The following is a 19,647-nucleotide window of genomic DNA, read 5'->3' as shown; positions in this document are numbered from 1 at the left end:
CATTCGCTTCAGAACTGCTACAAATTTGTCGAGCAATAGACCGCGCCATTCGAACTGTCAACACAACTGGCATTGCTAAGAGTATCCTACGACTTCCACATCACTGGTAACAGCTTGTACACAATGCTAGTGACTACTTTGAAGGTCAGTAAAACTTTGAAACATGTTTATCTATTTTGTATGAGCTGTAAATAAATAGTTGCCACTATTAAAGTTCCAACCCTCGTATTAGAAATGAAAACAAAAAATGAACTGTGTTTATAGTGAAGTATAAAAAAAATTCATTTTAATGTATTTGTGAAAGCATCTTTGAAATTATGAAACAGTCATACAAAGAAATATACATAATTTACAAATGTATAAATGCAGTATCCAAATTAAGAAACATGATTCTAGACAGTTTCTGTACTCTGGGCACAGCTTCTTTTCCTGTCTGCGATGTGATTTTGTAAATATTTCTATATTTGTGGCAAAGCTTCTTCATAGCTCTGTTGACGGCTACTGTTTTCGCTTATAGTCGTTTGCGCTTTACAAATGAAAGCTGTCAAAAGTGCTGCCAGGTATCAGGGATTTCTTTAATTTTCCTCAACTGTATGAGTGTCATAGTTGGAAAGAATAAATGTTTTAAAAGTTTATGCACGATGCAGCAGTTTCGTCAGGTATCTCAGTGTTGACATCATGTCTCTTCAAGTAAGTGTATTTGTTTAGGTACATTCAGTGGCATACGTAGATACTGACTCCAAAATATATTGCGAATAGAATTATTAGCAAAGGAGTAATAAATTTAAATGTCAAACACCGTGCTGCAGTTTTTCACGCATCTCAGTGTTTTCCTGAACTATGTTAGGTAGATGGTTATTACCCCCACAATGGCAGTAAAGAATATGCATGCTAAGTTTGGTTAAAATCACTCCAGTGGTTTAGGAGGAGGAGATAAGTTCTTTCCTTTTCAGATAAATTTTTTTACACATTGCAAAGTATTTGCTGCAGTGAATGTATATAACAAATTAAAACAGAGATCCAGACCCGGGTTCAGATGCAAATACGTAAATGCACAAGCTATGCACACTGCTCATAAAAGGCACAGCTTGAGGTTCAAACAATTTATTCATTGATTTCACTTATGAAGCTCATTATTTTTTGATGGCAGATTCTAAATGAGTGTCCTTTTGTCACTTTTGTCTAAGTTGCATTGTTATGTTTTGCTATTAGTATGTTTACTCTCAAACTCTTTCATTCCTGAGAATTTACCCTAAAAAGCCCTAGTGACAACACTGAAAAGCTCACCACATGCTCCTATGGTGAAATATAGCCAAAAAGGGGTTTTTGCTACGCTTAATCAATGTTGGTCAGTTTGTTTGTAACACTGGACACAAACTGTGGCTTACGTTAGACAGCACTGCATTTGTATCTGTTGACAAAGTGTAGGTTTATGTAGGCTCATATAATTTCCACTTTGTAAGGCATGTTGTATAAAGGAATAAAAGTTGTGATATTGGAGTGATGTAACAGTACTAAAATTATTTTGTAGCTTCCGTGATGTTACCGTCTGTTTATAATGACTTTCTTTTTTCAATACATTTGTTTTTTTTATCATCTCTCATGTCAGTATCTCAAGTCCAGCATTCAAGATATCTTGCTCATAGTGAAGCTTCGATTTTGGTCTGCCCCATTTCTTTGAAATTATGTCATTGTTAAATTTTTTAAATTATTCACATGTTCGACAAATGAACAACAGAAAATTTTATCAGCACCTTGTAAGTTATAATCTGACAAAAGTACTTACAAAATGATAATCTATGATGAAATTTTCTCATTTTTAATTCCTTTCTGTGTTTCATTAAGGTAATGGAAAGATTCTACTTACATCACCATCAGCTTCTGATTGCAAATTGTTTGCTTCTGCGATGCTCTATCACTGCTACCACTAAGATGTTTAATTAGTTATTCTACCAGTGTCTTCATTCTTGGCTGCCTCTCTGATGACATCTGCAGTGATGTTTATTATTTTTCTCCATGTCTCACTAATGATTTGGTGCCCAGCTACTACACAGAGTTACTCAACTTTGTGAATAGTAGATGTTTTTATGTTTGTAGTGATACATTGTTTTAACTATGTCTATTCACCTTCAGTGAAACTGAAAGGACAATGATGTGGTGGCTCGAAAAGTGCAGCACATTACTGATGCAGGGTGGTGGGAGCAGTGTTATGCTGTGGGAGGCATTCTCCAGTGCTTGCATGGGACATATAGTAGTAATCAAAAACGCTGGCAGCTGTGAACCACCTGCACCCCTTCATGCTTGATGTCTTCCCTGATGGCGAGGTCAAGTCTCAGCAGTATAACTGTCTGTGTCGGGGAGCCAATACCATGCTACAGTGATTTGACAAGCATTATAGTGAACTCATGTTGATGTCTCATCAATCAAATTCACCCGATTTAAATTGTGGAACCCATATGGGTTGCTATCAGATGCTGTCACCAAATACACAAATCCGTGGCCCATTATTTACACAAATTACATGACCTGTGTGTAGACATCTAATGTCATGTATCTCCACAAACCTACCAAAGAACTGTCAGATCACTGAATCAATGATGTATTGTGTTCCAGAGATGGACAAACAAGCTATTAAGTGGGTGGTAATAATGTTTTGGCTCATCAGTGTATTTTTAAGTGCTTCATGATGAAGCTGAGATGTCTTGTACTTTTGTAGGTTATTTGCTTGCTAAGATCAGTCGCAACATAACTATATTTAGTTTTGTCTAAGATGATGTGGTCCAAGACAAATTGCTGCTCAGGTTGTGAGAGCCATAATATGGGACTGTCCATCCAGAAGGTCATATGTTTCGTAAGTATCAGATTTAAGATAACATTTGCCGGTAACCATTATTTGCAGAATTCTGTATGTTTGTCATAGTAGTCATTGATTATGCTATGTGGTTGTCATGAGTGTTTTTGCATGATCCAGTTGACACAAAAACTCACCTAAGAAGCACCTTATTTTACAGATACATGGTCCAATTTCTCTGGAGTGTGATACAGTCTTTCTGGTGCATGATTCAGTAACTCGGGACCACCAAATGCTGTGTGAAATATTGTGTATTCATGACAGCGGACATTGATTAAGAACATCACATAACCACCAGTCAGTGAAGAATGTCTTTATATCAGTTGTTTGTTAGATGTCCAGAGATAAACCAATAATCAAAGATCTAGACTGCACTTCTCAACATGAGAAAGTTCAGTAAAATATAACAGCTTACAACAAAGATCAGTAACTGAGACAGTTTGCAATGCATCACTACCTGTATTGTAGTTAAAAGTTTCTGTTATTGTTGTTGTTGTCATTGTTGTTGTCGTACTCATCTTTATTTCTCAAAATGAAGTATATACAGTACAGTAACCCAGTTACGTAAATTAGCAATATCTCCTTGTCCTGTATTACAAACACATAACATATCATCAAGATGTAATTTACAATGTCTAGTATGAATACACAATTATTTATCAACTGCACTGTATGCACTTGTGGAAGCAGAGTGGGACCATACTGTCACAGACAACATTAAAATCTTGTATGTTACAACATCTCAGGGAGGAAATTTTTCTAAATAGTAATGCCAGCAGTGTTATTCTTATCTGTATGAACATCTGAAGGTAACCCAGTTCTGAAAGTCATATTTCACAGTACAACACGCAGCAGGACCACAAAACAGTTGGTGATTGCAGCACCGATAGCAATGTTGTACTTAATTGCATCATATGATGGTTTGTAGATAGTAGGACACACTTATACATATGATGAACATGTCGAGGCAGTGTCTTAATGATTGACTCATATATGACACTGTGGTTGCTTATATAGCAACACGCAAACAGGGTAACATGATTCAACTTTATGGGCTTAGAATAATTCCTGCCACTGTAAACTACAGCTATCTGAAGCATATACAAGTAAATTTAAATGTGTGCAGAGTGGCATGAGTTGGAGCAAGCAATGAGCCAGAAACAAGGGTATGTTGCAGTGGCTCACACAATTGATACATATATTATATATTTGGATTAAAGGACAAGGAGACATCACTAAATTTACCTTACATGCTGATTGTACTGTGAATACTTTGATTTGAGAAATAAGTATGGATATAAAAAAATAATCGCATCACTGTAATGACTTGTTTCGGCATTGCTATGTAAGAAACCACACTGTCATATGTGAGTCAGGCACTAAGATGGCACATCGATGTGTTTTTCATGTATATTAATGGCCTCCTACCATCTACAAACTATATGATGTACTTAAGCATAACGCTGCTACCACTGTTGCTCTCTATTGTCAACTAGTTCATGGTCCTGCTGTGGATCGTGGCATGAAATTTGACATTGTGCTAGCGAATATTGATATTGATGGTGGTAAAGATGGATTACTGTTGCAATTTTTCATGTAGATAAGAATAACACTTCCAGTTTTACCACTTTGGAAAACTTTCCTCCCTGAGATGTTGCTTACAAGAGTTAACATTGTCTGAGACTGTGTGATCATTCTCTGCTGCATTATTGGTTTATCAACAGCAACAGATGCATCTGTGGAAGTAGAGTATGACCACCCAGTCTCAGAGAACTTTAAAACCATTTAAGCAACAACATATCAGGGAGGAATAGTTGTAAATTAAGTCTTAATAATTTGCTATGTATTTGGATTAAAGAATATGAAGATATTGCTAAATTTGCATTAATGGTTGACTGTACTGTGTACTTCATTTTGAGAAATAAAGAGAAGAGTGGGGTGGGGGGGGTGGGGGGTGGGGGTGGGGGGATAGAGAGAGAGAGTGAGTGTGTATTTTAAAACAATTTAATTGCCTCACAGATAGTGATGCATCCCAAACTATCCCAGTTCTGGTTTGTGGTTTGTGTTGTACACTACACTACACATTTGCCATAGAGCATGTATCAGTTACATCAGTCTTTGCAAAGTGCTATTCTGTGTGGCCCATTGCCATTGCTGACTCAGCCGCTTAATGTGTGCATCTAGACTTATCTATACATGCATTGAGGATAGCAGCAGTTCGTGGCAGTTGAAATTATTCTACGTTTGTAACTTCGAATGACATCATTCTGATTGTACATTGCTATGTAAGCAACCACACTGTCATACGTTAGTCATAAATTATGGTGTGGTTTTTTATGCATCATGCAAACAGAATTGTGTCATTAAGGGCGACGGACTTAGAATGATTTGTGCCACTGTGAGCTTATACTATGATGTCAGTGATTGCTGTTGACATAGTAGTAAATTAAGTCTTAATGATATGTTATATTTTAAATTAAAAGATGTGGAGATACTACTAAATTTACATTTATGGATGAGTTTTACTGTGTATTTTTCTTACCGTCCACGGTTGAAAGTGATCCGATTCTCATTTTGTACACGGTTGTTGACAACTCATCACGCAGCTTATTATCTTCAGCTTAAGAGAATATGAAGATCATTCAGAGTGTAGTTGATCGCTATGCAACATTTTCATGCATTTGGGACACTTTGTGACAGTGTGTCATAGTTAACAAAATTAAATTTTTATTTCACTGAAGGTGTTGAGTATATGTGTTACAGCTTTTTTAATCACATCTGAAATATAATCAACATTTAGAGAACACCAAAATATAGAATTTACATTTTTTGTTCCATATGTTTTTCATGTTTTTTAAAAATGGAATGTCTTTGCAGGAACTGCTGTTGGTGCATTGTCTGCCCAGAGTATAGGTGAACCTGGTACTCAGATGACTCTAAAAACATTTCATTTTGCTGGAGTTGCATCGATGAACATAACTCAGGGAGTACCAAGGTGAATTTAGATTGAAATTCTGATATAAATTCCTGTAAAAACAAGAGGGCAACTGGCAGACTGTCTGCATGAAAGTATTGTGTCTTTAGTAATTGCTTCTTGATGTGATGTGCTGGTATTTGTAAGATTATTTTTGATGTTTCACAAGGACTAGTTACTGCCCTTGTCAAAGATTTACTCTGGTGGCGTAAGTATATCAGTAAAGACCTTGCTTCACACAATTCTTCTGCCTGCGAACCCTCAGTTAGCAGCATTGCAAACCATCACCTTACACATTACTGTAATATAAATTTTTCTACACAAAAGTAGAAACTTTTTTTTCTTTTTTTTCCTGTCAGACATTTTATATCACTGGGTAATTGATCAAAAATATTAGCTGCAACATTTAGCACTCTGTTTTATGCTCAGGAGAGTCTTAATGTGCGGTAGTGAATGTCATTGTTTCTTCTTACATTGTAATTATGCATATCATTATTTGTTTTGAGCTGCAGAGGATGATTACAACAAACTTCATGAGGGAATAAATCTGTGAAGTAGTAGTCAAAATATCTAACTTCCTAAATAGTTTCCTATGGGATGTCCATCAGTAAGCATCACATATTAGTATTACTGCACGTTTATGAGTGATGAAGACTTTCTTTCTTAAAGATGAGTTACCCAAAACCATTATTCCATATGATGTTATTGAATGATAATATGCAAAGTATGTCAACCTTCTGATTTGTCTCTTCCCAAGATATGCAATGATTTGAAATGCAAGGTTGCTGAACTACGTTGTTGTAAGAGTTCCGAGATGTACTTTCTCCAATTTAAATTCTCATCAATATGAGCCCTAAAAATTCTGAAGTTTCCAACCTATTTGTTATTTCCACACCATGTGTTACTCTTGTCATTGGGGTAGTACCTGTGAATGTGCAGAACTGTTTACATGGTGTCTCTTAAAAATTGAGAGTGAGACTATTGACAGAAAACGAGTCAGTGACAGTTTTAAGAACATTATTTACCATTTCTTCTGTTGCTGTTTGTATGTTTGGATTCATTATGGTAGTGCCATCTGCAGAACAAATAATTCCAGTTGTTGTATATATGTCATTTACATATCACTCCTTAACAAGTGATACCTTGTAGGTACGGAAATCCATCATCTCAGGGGAGAGAAAAAACCTTCTACATACTTCAACTTTTGCAATATTTGTTGTAGACTAACAGATATGAAGCTGTAAAACTAAATTAATGCCATAGGACAGATAGTTTTAATTTACAATAATTTTTCTTTTAAATAGTAATCCTTATGACATACGGTTTTACAAGATACCACTTTGAAACAGAATTTATCTCAAATCTTTTCATTTGTGTTTTACGAGATATCGCTAGGATGATGCAGACCGTGTTTCTCCAATTTTTGATACCAGTAATGCAAAATGGTAAAAATGTGACTTATGAGGTCTCGCATGATAAGGAGCAATATCTGAGAAACAATAGTGGACCTCAGATTGAGCCTTGTGGAATCCCATAAGTGATTTCTGACTGTTGAGAAGCATCTCTCCATCTTACAGTGTTTGCATTATTAAGTAGAACTTTCTTCATTCTTTTGGTTATATATGACAACCATAGTTTGACAATACCATCAGTTCATAAAAATACAGTTTATCAAGGAGAATATTGTGTCTCACACAGTCAAAGGCCTTAGATAGGTCACAAATTCCAATCTGTACTATTTTGTTGTTTAATGCTTGTAAAATTTGGTGAGTGTGTGTGTAAGTGGCATTAACAGTTGAGCAGCTACTCTGAAATTCACACTGTGATTTACTGAGAACATTATTGATGCTCATTTGGGATTCCAGAATGCATCACCTTCGCAGAAATTTTGAAAATGATGTCTGTAGTGAAATGGCTCAATAGTTATTGATCTCTCTCCTCTCACCTTCTCTGGGTTTGAACAGTGACATATCGGTGTGCATGCGACAGCATTCGTACCTAATGTGTTCGAAAATGCCCCACATAAAAATGGAATTTTCTAGTGCTTATACCTTGGGTTCTATTGGTGGTAAAAAATGTTTTTGATAGCCCTTGGACTAGGGACCAATTATACACTCAGCAGGAGGATTGTCTTATTGTCACTATCCTACAGTACAGGGTCAAAGTATGAGTATTATGCAGTTCTTCCTGCTTAGGAAAATGGAGCGAATGAGTTGGTTATTTTTGCATTTGATGCGGTCTATGGTGGTCATGATGTGACTTATGGAGACACCATTGTTTTGTGGACGGTTCCTCAGAAAACCTCACAAAAAATGTTTTTTTACTGTATTTTTGCCATCACCTGTGGATCAAAACCCAGCCTAGGATTCCAAGAAGGGTATGCACAGCAAATGGCTGAAATGTTTATGATATACTCCTAAGATCCTGATTCTTAAGAACCTCGAAAATTTTCATGACGTCTGTATCTGTTTCCAAGATACAGAGGTTCAAAGTTACCCTCCTTTTACACACAAAATACAGTTGTAAAATCTGACTTGAGATGGAAATATAGTTCATAAAAGTGATGTAGTATAGAGAAATGTGCAGTAAACTGTCTCTGTTATCATCTGAGAATCCCATGTTGTTGTACTGAAGCACATGCAATTTTTTATTGTACATAAAATCCAGTGTCAAGTGTAAAATTAGTTTAGGTTTATTTCTGTTTCACATAAGTCAACTATCTAAATTTTACTAATACATTTGTTTTCATATGAGTTACGTGCCCTGCTGAAGCAGGCAAAAGAAGGGAACCGATGGAAAAATGCTTCTGTCAGAGCACAAAACAGTTTAAAAAACTGACTGAAAAGTAGAGTGCCAGCTTGTTTATTCTACCATCCTCAGCACCTTTAAAAATTTTGGTATGCTGACGTATTCACACTTTTTGTGCTTAGAGAGAAGAAGACAGTGCCAAAGAAGTGGAAAAGTAATAAATACTGGAAGATTCGTCAATCCCCTTAGTTATCCATGTCTTTTTATGTGGTTTTTTAATGTCTTGTCTTTAGTTTATGAGGAACGCTATTTTCAAATGATGACATGAATTTACTATGGAACAGATGAAATTGTATGTCAGCGTTTGGTAAATTATAAATTTCATCTCTTGCAAACATTTATCCTGAAGTCAATAATTATTATAACTGGTTTCCAAGAGGAAAATCTGTACTGCAAGGCTATTTATCGTAACCAACTGTGCATCATGATCAGAGAGTGTAAAGGATGTACAAGCATATATTACTAGGGGTAAGATAGATGCTGCTTACAGAGAACTACCTGTATGAATATCAAGATCTCAGATGGAAAACTAGTCCTAAGCAAAGAAGAGAAAGCAGAAAGGTGGAAGCAGTATTAGAGTGTTTATACAAGGGAGATGTACTTGAGGGCAGTATTATGGAAATGGAAGAGGACATATATGAAGATGAGATGGGAGATATGATACTGTGGGAAGAATTTGACAGAGCACTGAAAGATGTAAGTCGAATCAAGGCCCCCAGGAATAGACAACATTCCGTTAGAAATACTGATAGCGTTGGAAGACAAAACTCTTCCATCTGGTGAGCAAGATGTTTGAGACAAGTGAAATACTCTCAGACTTCAAGGAGAACATAATAATACCAATTCCAAAGAAAGCAGATTCTGACAGGTGTGAAAATTTCCAAACTATCAGTTTAACAAGTCATGGCTGCAAAATACTAACATTAGTTCTGTACATATGAATGGAAAAACTGGTAGAAGCTGACCTTGTGGAAGATCAGTTTGGATTCCGAAGAAATGTAGAAACATACGAGACACTATTAGCCCTATCACTTCTCATAGAAGATGGGTTAAGGAAACAATATTATGAAAAGGAGCATTGCCTCTCGCCATATTGCGGAGATGCTGAGTCGCAGATAGGTACAACAAAACGACTGTCACAAATAAAGCTTTCAGCCAGTAAGGTCTTAGTCAACAATAGAAAACACACACACACACACACACACACACACACACACACACACGCACAAACTTAACTCTCACACATGACTGCAGTCTGAGGCAACTGCGACCACACTGCATTGTGGTTGCATCCTCCTCACTCATCATAAGTAACACAAAAATGGTAGAACCCTCCACACTGTGATAACAGTGGCTGTTAGTGCCCATATGTGTCTCTGGCACAAACCCAAAGATCCTGTCAATAGGGAGCCATCTATGATCTTTTGTCTCTGTAACATTTTTAAATTATTTCTTTGGCTAATATCTTTCAGGAAGTAGTTCAACTTCCACCATAATCTAGTTTACCAATTCACTCATTAGATAACATATACTTTTCTTACCAGAGATTATTTCAGTAATTACTTTGCAGAATAGATATGATTAAAAATTTACTTCAGTACAAGACATTGAAATTACAGCATGCACCTCGTGTGTGCCTCTAAAACCCCATTATTTCTGTAAATTGTAGTATTACTGGAGAAACTGTTCAGAACTTTCACTCTCATTTAAAGCAAAATATGTACTAATACCTTAATAGTGTTTTCTGTAATGAATTTAATGTTATGTTTTTTAAACCATATAGCAGAACACTAACACAAACCACTTCTTGAATAAAATTGTACACACAAGAAAACACACTGTGCTAAATCCAAAATATTTGCAACTCTACTCTCATAATGCAGTGAACGTGAACAAACTTCATATTCAGTAACACTACTAGCGATCTTGCCTATTAATTCAGCGTTATTCATGTGAGTAGTCTCGTTCCAGTCTGTTTCCTATTAATTGAAAATTTGTTCACCTGTAGTTAATACATCCAGTCTTCCCTGTACTGCTCCAATATACAATGTTCATAGCCTAAAAAACTCATCCATTTCCCAAGAAATTCATAACAAAGATTTGTAAGTGATTGTTACATTCTATTTCATTTCAAAGTATTCTTGATATAATTTTCACTCTTAATACTTATTTAATACAGTTCCACATTACAGATTATTCTTCTCTTTCAAGTTTATTATTTATTTAACAGTTATAGTGAAAGAGCTCTACTCATGGTCATGTTGACAATATTAAATCTAGTGTAGCGCCGATATATTGTTTCGCCTGGTACCTGTTGGTGTTACTGGCTTACAGGGAGCTTTGTATTACTTTTGCATTTCAACACTAGATGTAACATACATCTTTCCATCACATACACTGTCATGCCTTCATAAAAAGCACTGTTTAAATGCATAAAGAACATTTAGATTTATATGTACTCATCACAGTCACCTACTATAACCAATTACATTCAAGATGCTTCTGTCATCAAGTCACATTTAGCTTTTCAATGTTTTCCTTAAATCTAATAAGATGTGTATCAGGATAGTTCCTTTGTAAAGGACTTGACCAGTATTGTTCAGTATAGTAAGTGTGTTTCATCTCTTAATTTCTCTCATCATTGACAAGACTTTAAAGCCTATTCTTCATTCTATTTTTAAGGGACCTGACATACAAGTTGCTGAATGGTGTCAGATAGTAGCTTCTTCTATTATTCTGTCATATGTTTCTGATCACAGGTGATGTACTAGCACTATTTTTATGCCATGTCCGGTTTAAACACACACACACACACACACACACACACACACACACACCTGTACTGTTGTCCATGTTAAGCTGACAATTAGCGCGGTGGCTGTCAGGAACAGCTGTGCCCCCTCATTAAGGCTGCCGAGGATACAGGAGTGGCGAGGGGAAGGCAGCGTCAGCTGCCTGTAGCAGTGCTTGCACCACTACCCGTGTTTTGTGTCTAACATGAAATCGGACGGCACTTGCAGAAATATTGCTCGCGTAAATGATACTGCTCTCAGATTAGAAATCACATAATGTGTTGACATATTCCTGCTCCAGAGTTTTATGTACAACTTATTTATTATTTATTTATTGAAAATAATGAAAAATGAAAGTAGATGAATGTAGAACTTAGGACACTATGAATAGAGCATCAAAAACTGGTTTTTAGGATCTGTTTGCACTTTGCATTTATTAAACACAGCGCAGCAGTAATGTTTACAATGTTTTAATTAACTGTCTGAAAAAAATGTCAAAATGAAGTTCACTAAAGGCCACTGTCATCTATGTTTGATTCATTGTTGTCGTCGCTTGAGGACATGGTATTGATGGTAACTTCATCAATTCCATTTTGTGTCCAATACTCTTGCTCCAGCTGCTGCACTTTCCTGCGGTAACCTTGCCACTGCAGTGCAGTGAAAGGAAAGCAGCATTAACAAGGTTCTGCAATCTTTCCTTATGCTTTCGCCAGTAACATTGTTTTCCCTAAAATTATTTTATTTTGGCTCATGCCAGTTTTATCAGATTTAAACTACCTTTGTAGAGCAGTAAACAGACTACTTTGTGATCTCTGCTCTCAGTGATTTATCCCCAATGTACACTTTCACAGCTGGCTTGTTTTCCTTTATTTGAGATAACAGTTCAGCCTTCTTCATTGAGTTGTTTCAGTTTATTTGCTTGCCTTGCAACAACTCTAACATTGTAATGCTGAGATCATATTTCTTAAGCATTCTGTCAAACATGATGCTGTGATATTGTGCAGTATCCATACAATCACAGAATTGGCTGGAATATTAGGAACCACCGTATCTGCAAACCCCCTCCTCCTCCCATCCACATCCACAAGTTTCATCAACTTCAAGAAGTTCCCAAGATAGTGGAGATAGTTTCTTGAATGCAATTACTTGACAAATTAAAATTGTGTGCCAGACATGATACCCAGTTTTGAGTCCCAGTCCAGCAAACAGTTTTAATTTGTCAGGAGGTTTCAGAACTCCTCAGCAGAGTGAAAATTCATTCTAGTTCTTGCATCTTGCTGCAAGTACTTGCTGAATTTGTCATTTCATGGAAGTTTTTCTCAAACTTACAGAAGTTATGTCACAAAGACAGATGCACTGAAACAAACATACCATTGGAATCTTTAAAAACAAATAATTTGCACCGCCAGTAAAGGAAGTGTGAAATAAATTTAACAATCAATTTGTTTCTTCAGAAGGGAAAGTAGAATGGCAGTACACAAGTCTTTAAACTTAAGCTGATTTTTTAATGTTAGTGCAAACATAAACACACAATATTTATCATAATAGTAGTAAATACTGCTTGCAAAAATCAGAGTAGTTACAACACAGTCTCCTGTTGAAATACTGTGCTGCATTTTAGTTCCTTGTTTGCAAATATATGATATTACAGTAGACAAGCGATGTTTGAAATTTACGTCCGACAAACATCCTCAAGGTTTTTAATAAGTGAAGTCCTCAGATTTTAGTAAATTGAATAGTGTTTCTTGGTAACATCAATACAACTCCTCTAGGTATTTTTTATTTATTGATTTTTTTTTTTTATTTTCGTTTCTCATCATGATTTTTATTCTTTAATAATAATTCAGCAACAATGGCAGCTGCTCTGGTTTTTAAGGATAACTGCACTTCTGCAACAAGTACTTGCAGCACGTTCCTAAAGTAAACTTGCCCCAGTGACTTCAAGAAGTAAACTTGAGTAAGTTTTTGTTCTACTGCAAACACCTCAGGAAGTACTTAAAGAAGTTACTTGCTAGTGGGCACAAGCTTTTCATAAGTTTTGCATCACCCCAGTTCCCAGAACTCCTGAAGATAGATGTTGATTGTGGATATTGTATCACAGACACAGTCCCTTTGACTGTTCAGAGATGTCACTAAACTTGCTCAAAGATGTAAACAACCATGCTTGAGCAGTGCCTGTTAGATGGAGGGAGTCCGACAGCCGATCACTTCCAGTCATTTCACGAAGAAGGAGGTACATGGCTCATGTTGTCTGTAGTTCAACCATGCCTAGACAATCAATACCACAGTTCGATTGTGTCCACATTGTTACTTTGTGCCAGGAAGGGCTCTCAACAAGGGAAGTATCCAGGCGTCTCGGAGTGAACCAAAGCAATTTTGTTTGGACATGGAAGAGATACAGAGAGACTGGAACTGTCGATGACATGCCTCGCTCCGGCCGCCCAAGTGCTACTACTGCAGTGGATGACCATGTGTTGAAGGAACCCTAACAGCAACACCACCATGTTTAATAATGCTTTTTGTGCAGCCACTGGACGTCATGTTACATCTCAAACTGTACGCAATTGGCTGCGTGAGGGGCGCAACTTCACTGCTGACGTCCTTGGCGAGGTCCATCTTTGCAATCATGATGCCATGCAGTGTGGTACAGATGGGCCAAACAACATGCCGAATGGACTGCTCAGGATTGGCATCACGTTCTCTTCACTGATAAGTGTTGCATATGCCTTCAACCAGACAGTCGTTGCAGACATGTTTGGAGGCAACCCGGTCAGGCTGAACACCTTAGACACACTGTCCAGAGTGTGCAGCAAGGTGGAGGTTCCTTGCCGTTTTAGGGTTGTATTATGTGGGGCCAATGTACGCCATTGGTGGTCATTGAAGGTGCCATAACAGCTGTAAAATACGTGAATGCCATCCTCCGACCGATAGTGCAACCATATCGGCAGCATATTGGCGAGGCATTCGTCTTCATGGATGACAATTTGCATCCCCATCGTGCACATTTTGTGAATAGCTTCCTTCAGGATAATGACATCTCTCGACTAGAGTGGCCAGCATGTTCTCCAGACTTGAACCCTACCGAACATGCCTGGGATAGATTGAAAAGGGCTGTTTATGGATGACTTTACCCACCAGCCACTCTGAGGAATCTATGCCAAATCACCATTGAGGAGTGGGACAATCTGACCCAACAGTGTCTTTATGAACTTGTGGATAGTATGCCACGACTAATACAGGCATGCATCAATGCAAGAGGACTTGCTACTGGGTATTAGAGGTACTGGTGTGTACAGCAATGTGGACCCCCACCTCTGAAGGTCTCACTGTATGGTGGTACAACATGCAATGTGTGGTTTTCATGAGCAATAAAAAGGGCAGAAATGACGTTTATGTTGATCTCTATAACAGTGTTCTGTACAGGTTCCGGAACTCTCAGAACCAAGATGATGCAAAATTTTTTTTGATGCGTGTATTTTGCATCTAGGGGCACCTTGACATCTAGGGGCACTCAGAAACAAATGAGTAACTTTCAAGTAGTGCCAATTTTCCCTGCTCCTGGCAGCACTAGCGAAATCGTCAAGTTATTGTGGCCACCAGTACGGCTACCTTGTAGTGATGGACAGGCACTAGTGAGATGGTGCTGTATCTGGTGATATAGGGAGTGGATTGGGGAGGGGTGACAGAACAGAGGAAGGGGACACTGCAGGGAAGAGAGTGTGGTGTGATGCAGAGGCCTAGCAGAGAATGAATCCGGAATGATTATGTGCTCAAAGTGTGTGTTGCAAGGACAACTTCAGAGAAGCTGGTGTTGAGTGGAATGATCCAGATGGCACTGACTGAGAAGTAGCCATCAAACTTGAGCCTGTTGTGCTCAGTAGCATGTTCCTCCATTGGGTGGACACTCTGCTCTTGGCTGCAGTTTGCAGCAGTTATTTGAATGGACAGCAGGTTATTGGTCTTATCCACATAAAATGCCATGCAAAAATTACAGCTGTGCCTGTTGACTCTCACTCCCAACCACCAGCCTACCTTCTCCAGTCTCTCCCTCCCTCCCTTCCACCCATTTTCTGCCTTTCTCCTGCCGCATGCCTCCTCTTGCCCGTTTCACATGACACCACCTGTCGGCTGTCACCCCATTAGAGTTGGAGCTAGCAAAGTTTTCAGTCTTATTGGTGTGCATTTTCATAACTCAACATCTCTTACACTTTAGTGAGTTGTTTCTATACCCCTAAAATTTACAGTTTTTAGTTAAGATAAATTTGAAAGTGCAAGGCAGATGAAAAGTTTCTAAGAAGTTACAGAAAAATATATGACTCAGCTGTAACTGATGCCAGTATATTTATTGTGAAGGAAGTTGCAACTGCTGTGTGGTATTTGAAATCCTATCTATATTTCTGACAGAATAAACTCTGTTATGACATATGTTATAATTGTAAAGAAAAAAACTTGTCAGTATATCCACTTCTTTTGAATCATTTATGCTCAGCACTGACTTTTCTTCTGTAAAATGCCTATTAGCTTGTATAAAAACCTTTTTACAGCCATATTTGTTCAGTACCAAAGGATAGTTGCTACTCACCATTTAGGAGATATGCTGAGTTGCGGATAGGTAAAAAAAGGAAAAAAGACCGTCTCACAATAAGCTTCGGCCAATAAGGCCTTTGTCAAAAATAGACAACAGCACACACACACACACACACACACACACACACACACACACACACACACACCTGTAAATGTGGTCCAACTAAAACAATAATATTAAATATTGCAGGAAGTGCTTTTTATTTTTTACATACACTCCTTTTTCCAACTCCACTCACATGATAAACATTATGTTGAAACCATCTGTTTGTGCAATATGTTAATTGGTTTATGTATTTTTAGGATCAAAGAAATTATTAATGCCAGCAAAACTATTAGCACACCAATCATCACAGCATGCCTGGAAATAAATAATGATGCAGAATTTGCACGAAGAGTGAAGGGTCGCATTGAAAAGACAACATTGGGGGAAGTTTCAGAGTACATAGAAGAAATGTATCTTCCTGATGATTGTTTCCTTCTTGTGAAATTAGATATCGATCGCATAAGACTTCTGAAATTAGAAGTTGATGCAGAATCAATAAGATACAGGTAAATCATGTGTTGCAAGGACAACTTCAGAGAAGCTTGTTTAGTTTACTGTTCTTGTTTAGTTTACTGATCATAGAGAAGTAAAAGGAATGTGACTTACTTGTCTATATTTCTCTCTTTCAGCATTTGTACTTCAAAATTAAAACTTAAACCAGGTTTAGTAACAGTTGTCGGTGATTCCATCATTACTGTGAAGCCCGGAAAATCACGATCCAGTTTAAATTATGCTCTTCAGCATCTGAAGGAGAATGTTCCAAAAATTGTCATAAAGGTAATGTTCTCACTAAACATAGATTAGGAGAAGCAACAAAAAGAAATTATTGCTTATGTTCCCATTGACAAACCAGGAGGGGGAGGGGGGTTTCAACTTCTCTGGGTTGCAGGTTTCCCAATCCCCCCACCCCCCACCCACCTATCCCCTCCCCCCCTCTCAGAACTACAAATTTCTTTTTAATCTCCAAGATTTCTCACTGTGGTAGTTGGTATTATAATAGATTAAGAAAACTCTCTTGTTGACGCAAGAGAATTGGGAGATGGCATGGTGATACAAAATTCAACTCTGTCTGCATCTAAACTTGTCTCAGCATTGTCCATTCATAAAGTTCCGAGACTGATTTCTTCCTGGTGTGTAAGCGACTTGTGGGCAGTAACGATGATGGCAGCTTGAACTAACAACTGATGTACTCACAAGCAGTAAGTTGTGAACTGGCAGTGTTAAGTAATGGACTTCTGGCTGCAGGGTGTCAGCATGATTGTGTCACAAATTGCAAAAGAGCAACATCTCTAAAATCAAGTGTTCAAGACATTGTCTTGTGACAGCGAGAGCGAGAGCACCAGCAGCAGCACAGTACTGTTTGTATAAAGCGTTTATTTTGCATTTTGTTTACGACCTTCCACTAAGGAAGGGATTCTATTTGTGTTTATCTGCTCTGCATAGTAACTAACAGTTCTTGATAAAACTTTACATAGTTTTCGTGTTAGATTTCTTAGTGTTTTCTTGATCGTTTAGAACAGAAAGCGCCCTAAAACCGTCATTTGTTTGTTTCGCGGCCGTTAGCCACTAGTCACTTGAATCAGCAGTTGTCTTGTGACAGCGAGAGCGAGAGCACCAGCAGCAGCACAGTACTGTTTGTATATAGCGTTTTTGTACTTATTTGCTGCGCTTAGCTTTTAAATAGTTTTTCTGGGAAAACCTAGCGTAGTTTTCGCGTCTCGTATTTCGGTGAGTGTTTCTTGATTATCAGAGTAGCTCATCAGAAGATTATCTTGGGAATTTGTCACCGTATAGGGTAGGGTAAACATAGTCATGTGTAGGGACTGTGGTTGTTGTGAGCGGACGCAAGGAGAATTGGCCACTCTTCGGGGGCAGGTGGAGGCTTTGTCTGTTAGGCTCATCGAGCTCGAGGCGCAGGCGTCGGCTCGTAGTGGCGTTGGGGCAACTGTGGTGAGACCTATGCCTACTCCGGTGGCCTTGGAATCACATGGAACCCCTGATGTCGCTGCGTCTTCCGGCAGTGAGCATCTTACCGGTCAGCCATCACTCCAGGGTGAATGGCGGACAGTGGTGGGCTCTCGCGTGCCTGGCCGAAAGGGGAAGGTGGGATCTGGCCGCGTGGCAGCTGCCTTACCCCTTTCCAACAGGTACGGGGTGCTTCCTAGTGGTGATGACATCGTTTCCGAGCCACCACAGGATGCCTCGCCTGTTGGGCCAGTGGCCGATTCTCCGGCAAGGTCCCGACAGTCACAGAGGGCGGGCCTATTAGTTATAGGGAGCTCCAACGTTAGGCGGGTTATGGAGCCCCTCAGGAAAATAGCGGGTAGGTCGGGGAAGAATGCCAGTGTGCACTCGGTGTGCTTGCCGGGGGGTCTCGTCCGTAATGTGGAGGAGGCCCTTCCGGCAGCTATTGAACGCACTGGGTGTGACCGGCTGCAGATAGTAGCACATGTCGGAACGAATGACGCCTGCCGCTTGGGTTCTGAGGCCATCCTTGGTTCCTTCCGGCGGCTGGCTGATTTGGTGAAGACAACCAGCATCGCACGCGGAGTGCAAGCTGAGCTTAATATCTGCAGCATAGTGCCCAGAGTCGATCGCGGTCCTCTGGTTTGGAGCCGTGTGGAGGGTCTAAACCAGAGGCTCAGACGACTCTGCGACTATAATGGTTGCAAATTCATCGACCTCCGTTATTGGGTGGAGAACTGTAGGGCCCCCCTAGACAGGTCAGGCGTGCACTACACACCGGAAGCAGCTACTAGGGTAGCAGAGTACGTGTGGCGTGCACACGGGGGTTTTTTAGGTTAGAGGGACCCCCCCTTGGGCGAAACGATAAAATACCTGACGGCTTACCAGAGAGGACATTATCATCGTTGATAAAGAACGTCCGTCCTCAGAGACCAAAAACAGGAAAAGTTAACGTAATATTGGTAAACTGCAGGAGTATCCAGGGCAAGGTTCCTGAATTAGTATCTCTTATTGAAGGAAATAGTGCGCATATAGTATTAGGAACGGAAAGTTGGTTAAAACCGGAAGTGAACAGTAACGAAATCCTAGACACAGAATGGAATATATACCGCAAGGATAGGATAAACGCCAATGGTGGAGGAGTATTTATAGCAGTAAAGAATTCAATAATATCCAGTGAAGTTATTAGCGAATGCGAATGTGAAATAATCTGGGTTAAGCTAAGTATCAAAGGTGGGTCAGATATGATAGTCGGATGCTTCTATAGACCACCTGCATCAGCAACCGTAGTAGTTGAGCGCCTCAGAGAGAACCTGCAGAACGTCGTGAAGAAGTTTCGTGATCATACTATTGTAATAGGGGGAGACTTCAATCTACCAGGTATAGAATGGGATAGTCACACAATCAGAACTGGAGCCAGGGACAGAGACTCTTGTGACATTATCCTGACTGCCTTGTCCGAGAATTACTTCGAGCAGATAGTTAGAGAACCAACTCGTGAAGCTAACGTTTTAGACCTCATAGCAACAAATAGACCGGAACTTTTCGACTCCGTGAATGTAGAAGAGGGTATCAGTGATCATAAGTCAGTGGTTGCATCAATGACTACAAGTGTAATAAGAAA

General features: G+C 38.9%; 1 protein-coding gene across 1 annotated transcript in view; it reads left to right on the top strand.

Moving 5' to 3' along the window:
• The window catches only part of LOC126089129 (DNA-directed RNA polymerase III subunit RPC1), a 217,641-nt gene that overhangs the window by 161,535 nt on the left and 36,459 nt on the right, over positions 1-19,647 (top strand). The window contains exons 20-22 of the mRNA XM_049906890.1: positions 5,729-5,846; positions 16,316-16,564; positions 16,688-16,835. Coding sequence (XP_049762847.1) covers positions 5,729-5,846; positions 16,316-16,564; positions 16,688-16,835 — 515 coding nt within the window. The remainder of the gene's footprint in view (positions 1-5,728; positions 5,847-16,315; positions 16,565-16,687; positions 16,836-19,647) is intronic.

The sequence above is a fragment of the Schistocerca cancellata genome, chromosome 1 (assembly GCF_023864275.1).
Source record: "Schistocerca cancellata isolate TAMUIC-IGC-003103 chromosome 1, iqSchCanc2.1, whole genome shotgun sequence".
Taxonomy (NCBI): domain Eukaryota; kingdom Metazoa; phylum Arthropoda; class Insecta; order Orthoptera; family Acrididae; genus Schistocerca; species Schistocerca cancellata.
This window is presented reverse-complemented; position numbering and strand designations above follow the sequence as displayed.